Source organism: Trifolium pratense, linkage group LG5 (assembly GCF_020283565.1).
Source record: "Trifolium pratense cultivar HEN17-A07 linkage group LG5, ARS_RC_1.1, whole genome shotgun sequence".
NCBI lineage: Eukaryota > Viridiplantae > Streptophyta > Magnoliopsida > Fabales > Fabaceae > Trifolium > Trifolium pratense.
The window spans coordinates 79,054-92,744 of record NC_060063.1 but is presented as its reverse complement, the minus strand read 5'-3'; the positions used below and the strand labels follow the sequence as shown (position 1 = coordinate 92,744).

Here is a 13,691-nt window from a genome sequence, read left to right as displayed (position 1 = left end):
ATGACAGAACCGGCATCATCTGCGGAATCTTGCACTGGAAACACCGAGGAGGAAAGCTCGTCGCTGCCTCCTGAAATAGCAATTGGAATTGACATTGGCACCACACCATGTGGTGTTTCTGTTTGGAATGGTTCCCAATTTGATATTTGGACAGGCGAAATGAATGAGATGATGAAGAAATGTTTCGAAACTTCCAAAGATCATGACTTTTCTATTGGAGCAAGTAGTAGCAGCAGTAGTAGTACTGAAGTCTCACTCGAGAATGAGAAGATGAATCAGTTCTTTAACATAATTTTCGGTGAAAGTGCAAAACTTCCATTTCTGATGCACACCGTGGACATTGAGGTTCACCCTTTTGTTGCTGCATTTATGAACAAACTGTGGAAATCCACTACTGCAGTAGAACTACTTGGAAAATTTCTAACGGAATTAAGATTAATCGTTGAAACTCGTCTGAACAAAGCTATAAGAATGGTAGTGTTTACAGTTCCGGTTTCATTCAGTCGATTGCAGGTAAACCGGATATATGACGCTTGTGCGATGGCCGATCTTAAAGTTATCAAACTGATGCCTCAACCAATAGCAGTGGCTTTGTGGTATGTGAGCCATCAGCTGTATGGTTCTTCTGATGAGGTTATGGACAATGAAAGCAAAAAAAATGCTCTCGTTTTCAATATGGATGCCGGTTATTGTGATGTTTCTGTTATTGAAACAGAAAGAGGAAAATTGCGAATAAAAGCCATGACAGGAAGTACTATTGGTGTAGAAGATTTGCTTGGAAATATGATGTGTCATCTCTTACCTGATTCTGAAAAGATATTCAAGAGACATGTTCACTGGAACTCAGATATTATATCGATGGCTTATCTTCGAAGTAGAATCCACGATGTGATTACCAAGCTTTCGACTGAGACAAGTGTTGATGTTGATTTAGAGTCGATAGATGGTTTGAAGATACACAGGGTTGTAACGCGGAAGGAGCTTGAGGATGTAAACAAAAAGTTGTTTGAGAAGTGTGAAAATCTAATCTACGAATGCTTGCAAGATGCAAAGATAGAAGCCGAGAATATAACTGATATCATAATTGTAGGCGGATGTTGTAATATACCAAGGGTGAAGAGTCTTGTTACGGAAATATGCAATGGAAAGGAAATATATGAAGGTATAGATCCTTTGAATGCTGTACTTTATGGTGCAGTAGTGGCAGGAGCTCATAAAATGGACTCTTCTACTTCTCAAGTCACACTTCATGCCATCGGAATTCAATGTGATGGAGAGAAATTCGTACCTGTTATTCCTAAGAACACATCAGTGCCAACGGCGTGGGATATGGTGTTTTCAACTGTTGATGATAATCAAACTACGGCATTGATTGTTGTCTGTGAAGGCGTTGAGGAGGGACAAAAGGCTGAAGAAAACAATGTTTTGGGAAATTTCGAAATAACTGAAATACCTGAAGCACCAAAAGGAGTTCCTGACATCACTGTTTCGATGAGCATAGACCGTAAAAACATTTTGAAAATTACTGCTTCTGTTGGGATGCCAAGATTTGCTCATGTAATTACAAATTTTGATGATCGGTTCTTAATTAGAACATATGATGATACAATAGATTTGGCTAATCTCCTCGATGCGGAACAATAAAGTCATGATATCCAAAATAGACAAGAGAATGCTAAATATATGTAAAGATATGTGATTTTGTCGTTTGACTTTTATTTTTCTTTGTTTAGGTATATGTCTTCTTAATTCATTTGTTGATTACTCTCAGTTTAATAACATGTATTTTAACGAGACATATGTTGTTCGGCTTATCAGTATTTGGACTAGTGTCTTTAGCAGCTATCACTTCTGGTTTAAAATCAACACACAGACTTAATACAATGAAGGAAATAACCAAATGAACAAAAGTAACATAATTGTTAGCAGTCATTAGTTGCTGCAGCGAAGCCACATTTGTCTCCACAGAACGGAGAAATCTATGAACCGATGGGTCATTCACCTCATTGTCTGCATACTCGGCCTCAAAAATCTCATAGCTGTTTATTCTTGCACTGTCTAATCCGTGGTGTGATGGTTGCTACGAGTTGTTCTATATTATTATTAGCACTGCTCAATACCGCAACAACATAACCGATATTGGAAGTAGATATAGCCCTTTGCAACCAACTCAAGACATAGATGTGGCGAGGCTGTCAAGGCGGTGTTCATCGATCATGCACAACTTTGTTGAAGCTACCATTTTCTAAAATCTTTGGTAGCATGAGGGAGAGCTATTCGGGGTCAACGGAAGTGAGACCTTTGGTCTTTGATAATCCTCATCACCCAGCTGCATATAACGATAGAATCTTTTCCAAGTGGTCTATAAAGACGAACAAACCTAAGAATGACAAGGTGGTCACGGTGATCCACCGACCACCATAGAAAAACGCTTCTTCCGCACATTCCCTTGAACTGTGCGTCGACTTGTTGGAAAGTCTGGAGTGGACATACCTGGCAGCAGCCTCGTAGTCTTCTATGTGAAGTGCAGGGAGGACACCATCGAGACAGTCACACTCAACGCGCGCGACTCCTCAAATTTGTAATAATCAATATATAACCTGTCCAACATATTCCTCAAATTTCGTTGCTCAGCGCCCTTATCTTTGCTGATTTTCTTCTTTTATAAATGTTGACACCAACTCTCTCATCCATAATAGCACAGATACGAAACAAAGTAATTTAGAGAGGAAATATTGGAAATGCAATCTAGTGCAATGAACAAATATTCAATCACATGAGTCCCCATCTAACACTAACACATTTCATCCAAATAACTTTGTTCCACAAAATCTTTGTCAAGAAGCTCTTTTATATTGCTTCCTACATGAACATGCCTCCATGATCATTCTACAAGTGATGATGAATGCTCATCACCATAAGTAGCTTCTTTAACAGCTGTTAGTTCCAATAGGATAACACCAAAGCTGAAGACATCAATCTTTTCATTCAATTTAGTTGTAGCACAAACCATCGGAGGCGAGCAATCATGATGCATGTAGCACAAACCATGATCAATCCCAATGGCTATTCGCAATCGCTTCGGCCAATCAAGGACAGAATGTCGCGCCGAACCTGACATATTTGATGACATATTCTTGTTGTGCAGCCACTTGTATAGGCTGCTGTGTTCCAAATACTCTCATACACAAACATAATTGAATCCTCATTATAGATACAACAAACGACTTCACAATGTTCCGATGTCGAATATTACTCAATATTTTAACTTCTGCACGAAACGAACTTTCGAGATTTTGCCTTAACTTTCTGTTGCTAGTGATTTTTTTCACAGCAACATAGGTTAAACCGTCGACTGGAATGCAGAATACCGTGCCGAATTCACCACTTCCAATGATATATTGTTCTATCAATGAGGAAACTATGTTTGATTCTGTGAAACTTAGCCTTTGAAATGAAACGAGCTTACATGAATTTTCCAATGCTTGTTTTCTTCAATGACTTTCCTGAGCCCAGCATATAGCAAGGCCCATTCACACGACTTCAAGGTCAAGTCTCAAAATTATACTCGCATTGGTATTTATATTCACTATCAATTTATCATTATGCTTTTTGTTGATGTGGGACTTTTTTATGGTTTAGAAGAATAAACATAATAAAAGATAACTGACAAAGTAATGATAATTGAGTAGCAAGCAAGCTGTTATTTAATTATCTGCTATAAATACTATAGAATCTATTTTATTTTATTTTTGGTTAAGTAGTCTAATGGCTAGAAAATCCACCTTAAAGGTGAATAAGTGGAGTGTCCCGGGTTCGAACCCGGGCTCCTTTCCTACCAACTGAGCTAAACTCACGGGGACCTATAGAATCTATTTTTAACTATTGACTTATGGATTATTTTTTCATGAAAACATGTAGATTAATTTAGCATTTAGTCATACTGAAAATTTAGCATTTAGTCACACTGAAATTTTTTAATGCTTTGAACTCAAAGGGCATTGTTTGATCCTTGAAACATTCTCAACCATGAAAAATCCCTCAAGAATGACATGAACCCAATCAATGGAAATGTGGGCGTGTGGCAATCAAGACAGTTGCCACGCTCAACAATGGCGTCGGTGCAGTGGAGCGAACGCGCGACTCCTCAAATTCGTAATAATCAATATATAACCTGGCCAACCAATTCCTCAAATTCAGTTCACAATGATCCAAACCAAAAATATGTCAAAAGAAAAATGATAAAATTAGACAAAAAAAAAAATCACTCCAAAAAGAAGAGTGTAGTACAAAAGAGGGGCATAATTCCACCAAGTGATGAAAACCTCTAAGGCAATTCATCCCTAAATATGTGAGAAACAAGAAAATGCATGGTTACTTGATAGAGTAATTACATCACATATTTATACACAATTGTATGCACACCAGATTAGCTCTACTCTAACTAACTAACTAACTAACTAACTAACTAACTAACTAACTAACTAACTAACTAACTAACTAACAGACTATGTAACTAACTAACAGACTATGTAACTAACTTGTCCTGCAAGTTATTATCTATATCTTCTTCACTACTCTCTTCATTACTAACTAACTAACAGACTATGTAACTAACTTATATATATTGAGATTAGAAGGAGTAATTTGCATTGACATTCATATTTTGTAGTCACAATTAGAGTCTTTTGCTATTCTCTTCCATTTCCCTTTTAGTTCCTTCTAGAGTTCTTTCTGTGTTATACTGATCACAGAAACATTCAATCCACATTGTGCTATTGATCAGGTATGTCAATCTTCATATTCTTCTTTTTCTCTTCTGCCATATTGCAATGTTTCTGTTAGATTCTTCACATTCTTCTTTTTCTCTTCTTGTTTTCAAATATTGGCATGCAAGAAATACAATCTTGAGTATAGAAATCTTCAAGAACTTCTTGTTTAATTAGTGAAGCTATATATATGTTATTATAATTTTAATGCTCTGAAGTCAAAGGTTATTGATTCATCCTTGAAAATTTCTGTTCTTATCATTCATTCTACCTATATGTTTTTTGTGCATTGTTTGTTTCTGTTAGATTTTTCATTGCATGAGTTTTCATTTTTTGTAAGATGAAAAAATATAAATTGATTGATCCTTGAGTTTTCTCTCTTCAATTTCACAGAATTTCATTGCTGCTACACTCCACAACATGGCCTGCATCTCCTCTTTCCTTTTCACGCCTCTTCGACTCTGCAACCGTCCACCACCACCACATTTCGCCGCCGCCACTTTTCACTCCACTCAACTAACACCTTCTCACCCTTTTCGCCTTTCCGCCCTTCCCCTCTTCACCGGCAACAACAACAATGGTGGTGGTGGTGGTTTATGGGGTAATAACCCTTTTGACTCAGATGATTTCTCTTCATCTTCTTCAGGTTACACTCTTTTCTTTACCTTACTATTCTCTTCCATTACATTTTGTTTCTGCAATCTCCTTCTAACCAAATTGGCTATTTGACAGAACCTGCATCTACTGCGGCATCTTGTAGCGGAAACACCGAGGAGGAAAGCTCTGAAGTAATGATATCAACAAAGTAATGATAATTGAGTAGCAAGCAAGCTTTTATTTAATTATATGTTATCAACACTATAGAATCTATTTTTAACTATTGACTTATGGATTAATTTAGCATTTAGTCACACTGAGAAATTTTAATTCTCTGAAATCATGCATTCTACCTAAATGTTTTGTGTGCATTGTTTGTTTCTGTTAGAATTTAAGTTAATCATTTTGTAACATGATAATTAGTGAAGCTATATATGTTCTTATATATTATGCAATGATTTTGTGATTTTAGGACATAGGAATGCTTAATTAGTGAAGCTATATATGTTATACATCATGTTGTTTTGGAAGAAAATTCTCAACTTTCTTGTCTTTTAAATGCAGGATGACAGAACCGGCATATACTGCGGCATCTTGGACTGAAAACACCGAGGAGGAAAGCTCGTCACTGCCTCCTGAAATAACAATCGGAATTGACATTGGCACGTGGCCATGTTGTATTTCTGTGTGGAATGGTTCCGAAGTGGAGCTTTGGAAAAAGAACATAAACGAGATGATGAAGAGATCTTGCGAAACTTCCAAAGATCGTGACTCTTCTATTGGAGCTAGTAGTACTGAAGTCTCAATCTGCCTAGAAAAAGAGATTAAAATCTTATACATGAAAGACTTTTGTAGCACAGTTTTCGGTGAAAATGCAAGTTTTCCGTTTCTGATGCATACCGTGGATATTAAGGTTCGCCCTTTTGTTGCTGCATATGTGAACAAACTGTGGAAATCTGCTACTGTAGAAGAACTACTTGGAAAATTTATGATAGAATTGAGATCAATGGTTGAAACTCATCTGGACAAACCTATAAGAAATGTAGTGTGTACAGTTCCAGTTTCATTCAGTCAATTGCAGCTAAACTGGATACATTGCGCTTGTGCGATGGCCGGTCTTAAAGGTATCGGACTGATGCCTAAACCAACAGCAGTGGCTTTGTGGTATGTGGTTCATCAACTGACTTCTTCTGCTTCTAACAATGAAAGCATGAAAATTGCTCTCATTTTTAATATGGATGCTGGTTATTGTGATGTTTCTGTCATTGAAGCAGAAAAAGGAAAATTCCGAACAAAAGCCTCGACAGAAAGTTCTATTGGTGGAGAAGATTTGCTTGGAAATATGATGTCTTATCTTTTACCTGATTTTGAAGAGATATTCAAGAGACTTGTTCATTGGAATTCAGAAATTATATTAATGGCTTTTCTTCGAAGTAGAATCCATGACGTGATTACTAAGCTTTCGTCTGAGACAAGTGTTGAGGTTGATTTAGATTTGGGATATGGTTTGAAGATATGCAAGGTTGTAACGCGGAAGGAGTTTGAGGAAGTTAACAAAGAGGTGTTTGAGAAGTGTGAAAAGTTAATCATCCAATGCTTGCAAGATGCAAAGATAGAAGTTGAGAATATAAATGATGTGATAATTGTCGGTGGATGTTGTAATATACCAAAGGTGAAGAATCTTGTTACTGAAATATGCAATGGAAAGGAAATTTATAAAGGTATGAATCCTTTGAATGCTGTACTTTGTGGTGCCGCGGTAGCAGGAGCTGTTGATGATGACATTGGTAACATGGACTTGTTTGCTTCTAGTAAATGGAAAGCAAATTTATAAAGTCATGAGAATATAACAGATTAATGCTACATACATCTAAAGATATACACAAGATTATGTTCGTATATATCAGTTGAGAAATTTTATAGAAATTTTCAAATATAATACGTGTAAAGATATGTGATTATGTCGTTTCAACTTTGAATATTGATGTGTTCCATGCATAAACTAGGACTATTTTGGGTTGAAAATCTGATTACAGTTATGGAATTTTTGCTTTTGAAGTTAGTATAATCCAGATAGCATCATAAAAATGAGTAACTTTCTCAAACACTAAAACTAATATCAGTAAGACTCAATACTAGACTAAATATTTTATGCATCATAACTACTTTTATGCATCATAACTTTGACAATGAAGTCAGGAAACAAATGAACAAAATTATCACAATTGTTAGCAGTCATTAGTGGCTGCTGCAAAGCTACATTGTCAATTTTACCTATTGGAGAAGGTTGAACTTGTGGATTGGACAGCAGCTTCATCATTGCTTCCATTTGGCTAGTCATTAGCTTTTGCTGTGCTAATAGGGCTGTTTGAGTATCCAATTCCAACACTCCACCTCTCTTCTTGGCTCCTCTATCATTGGTAGCTCTATACTCGTTTTGAGCCATACTTTCCACCAACTCTCTTGCTTCAGTTTCGTCACGGTTCTTCAACGAACCACCGGCTGATGCGTCAAGTATCATTCGCGTTTGAGCCCTCAAACCTTGGGTAAACATTTGCATCTGATTGTGGCCATCGAAACCGTGATTCGGACACCTTTTAAGACAAACTTTGAACCTCTCCCAAGCATCATAAAGCGTCTCTCCATCCATTTGTTCGAAGTTACTAATCTCAGCCCTTCTTTCTAGAAACTTGTGAATGGGAAAGTACCGGTCTAAGAACTTCCGCTCAAGTTGTCTCCAAGTCTCAATAGTTCCGGCGGGTATAGTATCCAACCAATCTTTAGCACGGCCTGTGAGAGAATGCTTGAACAACCTCAATCGTTTATCCGATTCACTCACCCCCGGTGGATCGGTATAGTCGCAAGCTTCATAGAAATGTGACAAGTGTAGGTTTGGGCATTGAGCTTCCGATCCGGAATAAGGATTCTCCTTTAGGGCGGATAGGACCGTGTTCTTGATGTCAAATGAGACCGGGTTTGCCGGTTGAAAGCCTTGGTTTGCCAAAGCATCGTTGTCTCTTCTCCCATAATCACCAAGGGTACGTCTTTGCGGTGGAGGTAATGGTGGAACAATGAGTGGTGGATCCTGCTCCACATCCATAGCAGCTGAACTTTCTTCCTCACCGTCCGGTGCAGCAGTCGATGGAGCCTTTGCTTTCGACGCTTGAGCTTCTCTTGCAGCCTTCCGATTCACGCGAGCGGTCTTCTCAATCTCTGGATCAAATTGCAGCTCTCTAGGACCTGTTCTCCGCATGCACAAGGAAGCAAACAAGTAGAACGCTCTCGACAGAAAAATACAAAAACAGAAAAATTACGAAAACACAGAAAACAATAGACACTATTGCCTCGTCGAATCTATCACAATCCCCGGCAACGGCGCCAAAAACTTGATGGTATTTTCGCAAGTGCACGAAAGCCACGTAGTAATAAAATGTGAGTTGTCGATCCACAGGGATTGTGTGATTAAACGAGTTCAAAAGTATCTATACACATTATGCAAAAGTAAGACATGTATCGGGGGTTTGATTGAGTGATCAATTGGTAGAAAATCGTGCTTAGAGATAAATGGAAAAGCGAGGTAGAATCATCGGAATCATCTAGTCTATAGCTAAACCACATGCAATCTACAATATCATAGGAATTACTCAAGTGTTCACAACTAGATCGACAAGGTAGTGAATCGCAATCTCTTGTCAAAATCCACTCTATTCGTTGTCGATGCTCCCCCTCTCGGGTGCTAAGCTATCTATAACGAATGAGGTTTAAGCGTGTCGATCGTTCGATACACTCTATGTCTCAATCTCTCGACCGGAGACACTCGAGAATTAAATGCAATTCAGTTCAGACATTAAATCAATACTCTCGCACGTGACTTAACTCGAAATCATTATAACACTAATGAAGGATTATAAAGCATTAAGAACAGATTTGCATTAGATGAACACTATGAAAAGAGTACATTCTTACAATATTGCAGATTACAAACAATTCATCTACATCCTAAACTATCCTAGATCCTACCTCCAAGGAAGCTTAGCTCCTCATGTTACTTTGTTCGCGTCCTCGCTTCAACTTCATGGCTTGAGAATCCATGCTATTGAGGTGCTTGGAGCTATCCTCTGAAGTCTTGAATCCGAATCTTGAAGTATCCAAAACCAGAATATAGATGAAAGTTGCAGAATTTTCCAACCCCTTTGCAGAAAAACAGAATTCCTTATATAACATCGCAACCACGCTGCGCGCCAGATCTACCACGCCGCGCGTGGTTGCAATTTCCCACTGCCACGCCGCGCGTGTAACTTCCTACGCCGCGCGTGGCTGCAATCTGAAGCTTCAGTCTTCAATACTGGATCCACGACGCCGCGCGTGATGCATCCCACGCCCCCAGCGTGGTTCAAAAGTTACCATCACGCCGCACGTGGTCTTGCCTTCACGCCGCGCGTAGTGTAAATGCTGAAAAACCCCTCTCTGGTGGGTGAATTACGCCGCGCGTGGCCTTGCTTCACGCCGGGCGTGGCTCACTTGAAACTCAGTTCTTCTCAGGGCATCATCACGCTGCGCGTGACCTCTCCACGCCCCCAGCGTGGTTCAATTCAGCACATTCCTGCACAAAATCCTGTTTTCTTGCAACACAAGTAATCATGCATAAGAATTGATTTCTCTTACATTTATTGATTGAAAACTGATAAAATGTATCTAATGTTGCTAAAATAGGCACGGATTAATGAGTGTGACGATCCGTCATCACAACCCCAAACTTAAACCTTTCCTTGTCCTCAAGGAAACAACTTTTACCTCAAGCTTTCATGTCGAGACTTTGGCATTTTCCTTAAATTCACTCGAATCATACATACGTGAGAATCACCTAATGATCAATGATCCACCTGCAAACTGTTGGTGTTTTGATTGGCTACATTTTGCAAAAGCCAACCAGCCAGATGCTGGACTGAGATGCTGTAGCATTATAGTACAGCATACTGAAGCTCTGTTTTCGTGCAGAATTTTTATTTCAAATCTGAGTCAAGATTTGCTTCAATTATATATTCAGGCACGTGCGTCTGGGCAAAACGAGCCTTACTCAGCAAGTTTTATTGAAGTCGGTCAAAGGAAAGTTATTTAAAACAAAAATATAATTATATTATATTTTTGGCATTTTTTTGTTTGGTACAACATGAAACAAACAAATTATATTTTTGAAATTAATTTAGGGTTGGGCCGCAATTCTCACAGCTGTATTTGTCTGAAGACCTAGCTTGCCCATCAAGACAATTGAAGACTATAAATATGTGAAGCCTCAAGCTATTCTACTCGTGTATTCTAAACCTTGTCTTTCATAAAGCGTGCGTTTTTTTAAGGTTTAGGTTGTGTGTCTTTTGTGAGTCTTTCTTGTATCGTTTTGATGCAAGTTTAGGACTGGGTTTGTGTTGTTTATTGTGAGCTGCTCCTAAGCTTTTAAGCACGGAGTTAGTTTGTGTGATTCACTCATAAGCTTTTAAGCAAGAGTGTTGTCTAGTTTCTAGGAGAGTGTCTCCATCCTTACAATCATTATTGACAACAACATAGTACGTGTTGTTAGAGGGAATTTGGGACAGGGTCTCATTATCTAAGAGGTTCTTAGGTAGGATTGCACGGGTAGTGTCTAGGTGATAAGTCAAGTACCGGGTGTTGGTCGAGGGCTTTGAACTAGAGCTATTATAGTGGATTCATTCCTGGATTGGTATCCCCCAAAGTAGGTGACGTTGCACTGAACTGGGTTAACAATTTCCTGTCTTATTTATTGTTCTGCAATTTATTTATTTATTTACTGTGTTCTGCGACTGTCTTGCTGCAACGTGTGCTATAGCATCTTGTGCAGCATTGTGTTCACTGCGTGCCAGATTTCAATTGGCATCAGAGCAGGCACCCTTTCTGGTTATAGGGTGAGCTCCAGGGAAAATGTCTGGCAACATTGAAAAGGAAGGAGGGCTTGTAAGCAGACCACCGCTTCTAGTTGGTGTCTCCAACTATGATTATTGGAAATCACGCATGATTGCTTTCCTAAAATCTATGGATAGCAAAATTTGGAAGGCTGTTCTGAAAGGATGGGACCCCCCTGTGGTCATTGACAAGGATGGAAAGCCAACACTTGAACTAAAAGCTGAGGAGGACTGGTCTAAAGAAGAGGATGAGCTTGCTTTGGGAAACTCAAAAGCATTATATGCATTATACAATGGGGTAGATAAACACATCTTCAAACTAATCAAAAAATGTGTCTCAGCAAAGGAAGCTTGGAAGATTCTTGAAACTGTTCATGAAGGTACTCCTCAGGTAAAAATGTCTAAATTACAGATTCTTACTACTCAGTTTGAAAATTTACGTATGAAGGAGGAGGAAACAATTCAAGATTTTCATATGACTATTCTAGACTATGATAATCAATTTGATGCTTTGGGGGAGAAAATTCCCGAAGAAAAGTTAGTAAGAAAAATGCTTAGATCACTTCCAAAGAAATTTGATATGAAAGTCACAGCTATGGAAGAAGCCAAAAACATATCTCAGATGAAGCTGGATGAACTGGTTGGATCACTCCAAACTTATGAAAGTGTTGCAAATGGAAGAAGTGAAAAGAAAAATAAGAGCATTGCCTTCTCATCTAAAAATAATGAAGAAGAACTGGAGGATGAAGAAGAATCTAATGAGAGTATCTCTGAGGCCATGGTGTTATTGGGAAAACAATTCAACAAAGTTCTGAAACGAATGGATAAGAGACCCAGATCAAATTTCAAAAACAATGCTCCAAGCACTATGCGCAGCAATGAAAGTCAAGGAAAACCAAAAGGTGATGAAAAATCAAACTTAAACAGAAACATTCGATGTCACGAATGTGAAGGATATGGTCACATCAGACCTGAGTGCCCAACATATCAGAAGAGAGCAAAGAAAGGGCTAACTGTCAGTTGGTCTGAGGATGATGACTCAGAAGATGATACAGCATCTGTAACTGCTAAACATATCTCAGTCTTAACAGGTATTGTTACATCTGATACAGAATCTGATGATGGAGAGGTAACCTATGAAGAGCTTGCTGCATCCTACAAGGAACTTTGTCTTAAAAGTGAAGAAATCTGCAGGGTTATTGAGAAACAAAAGGTAACCATCAATGAGTTAAAAGCAGAAAAATCTGAGAATATCTCAAAAATGGAGGAACTTCAAAAGAAGGTAAATTTTCTGTCCTCTGATCTTGAGATCTGCAGGGTTTTTGAGAAACAAAAGGTAACCATCAATGAGTTAAAAGCAGAAAAATTTGAGAATATCTCAAAGATGGAGGAACTTCAAAAAAAGGTAAATTATCTATCCTCTGATCTTGAAGAAGCTAAAGAAGTCATTGAAAAATTAAATACTGACATTTGGCGGCTGAGAAAATTCTCTGACATGTTGTATAAAGATGATGAGCATCTTGACAAACTTCATAAGGCTGATGGACAACTGGAGGAAATCTTAGAGAAAAATGTTCGAAAGCCTAGAAATATTGGGCTTAGCTATGAGAATGTCAACAAATTCAAAAATTACAATCCTGACCTTATGTACATGGAGCCTAAAGAAACTCAAAAGCAAAGGATGCCTTATCAGAAGCCGCAGCATCATCAGCAGCATCCCATGTCAAGAAATAGAAGAAAGCACCATGCTTGGAGATGTCACTATTGTGGTAGAAAAGGGCACATAAGGCCTTACTGCTACAAGCTATATGGGTACCTTAACAGACGTCCTCAGCATAAACCTGTTTCCACAACTGCCTCTACTCAACAAGAATGGAAACCTAAAGGTGAAAATGAGAAGAAAAGTGATATAACTCAACCTGAAGAAGAGATTACTACTCTGATTGCTCACACATCACTTAGAGCCTCATCAAGGGAAGACTGGTACTTCGATAGTGGCTGTTCAAGACACATGACTGGAATAAGTAAATTTCTTGTCGGTATAAAGTCCTATTCAACCAGCTTTGTAACCTTTGGTGATGGTGCAAAAGGAGAAATTGTTGGGATAGGGGATCTCAGAAGTAATAGCTTGCCTAAACTAAACAATGTGCTGTTAGTAAGAGGATTGACTGCAAATTTGATAAGTATAAGTCAACTATGCGACCAAGGAATGAAAGTAAACTTCACCAAGTCTGAATGTTTGGTTACAAATAACGAAGGTGAGATTTTGATGAAAGGTGTCAGATCAAAAGACAACTGCTATCTGTGGGTTCCCCAAGAAGAAGCAAATATGTCAACATGCTTAATCACTAAAGAAGATGAAGTAAAACTATGGCACCAAAAGCTTGGTCATCTTAATCTAAGAAGCATG

The 13,691-nt window shown here is 38.4% G+C and overlaps 2 protein-coding genes and 1 non-coding gene across 3 annotated transcripts; all 3 read left to right on the top strand.

Annotated features, from left to right (window-relative positions):
• Window positions 1-1,644, top strand: LOC123884273 (heat shock 70 kDa protein 8-like). The gene has a single exon (XM_045933344.1). The coding sequence runs from the start codon at window positions 1-3 to the stop codon at window positions 1,642-1,644; it is 1,644 nt and encodes a 547-aa protein (XP_045789300.1).
• A 3,580-nt stretch (window positions 1,645-5,224) lies between these two features.
• On the top strand, window positions 5,225-7,200 carry LOC123884271 (heat shock 70 kDa protein 8-like). The gene is made up of 3 exons (XM_045933341.1): window positions 5,225-5,415; window positions 5,502-5,574; window positions 5,931-7,200. The coding sequence occupies exons 2-3, from the start codon at window positions 5,561-5,563 to the stop codon at window positions 7,198-7,200; spliced, it is 1,284 nt and encodes a 427-aa protein (XP_045789297.1). The 5' UTR covers window positions 5,225-5,415; window positions 5,502-5,560.
• Window positions 7,201-7,942: 742 nt separating this feature from the next.
• On the top strand, window positions 7,943-8,048 carry LOC123887800. The gene has a single exon (XR_006801794.1). It is a non-coding gene; the product is annotated as a small nucleolar RNA R71 (small nucleolar RNA).
• Window positions 8,049-13,691: the final 5,643 nt, after the last annotated feature.

What these genes read in the sequence shown, in the direction of transcription:
- LOC123884273 (XM_045933344.1), top strand. Translation starts at nt 1, where the DNA reads ATGACAGAACCGGCATCATCTGCGGAATCTTGCACTGGAAACACCGAG.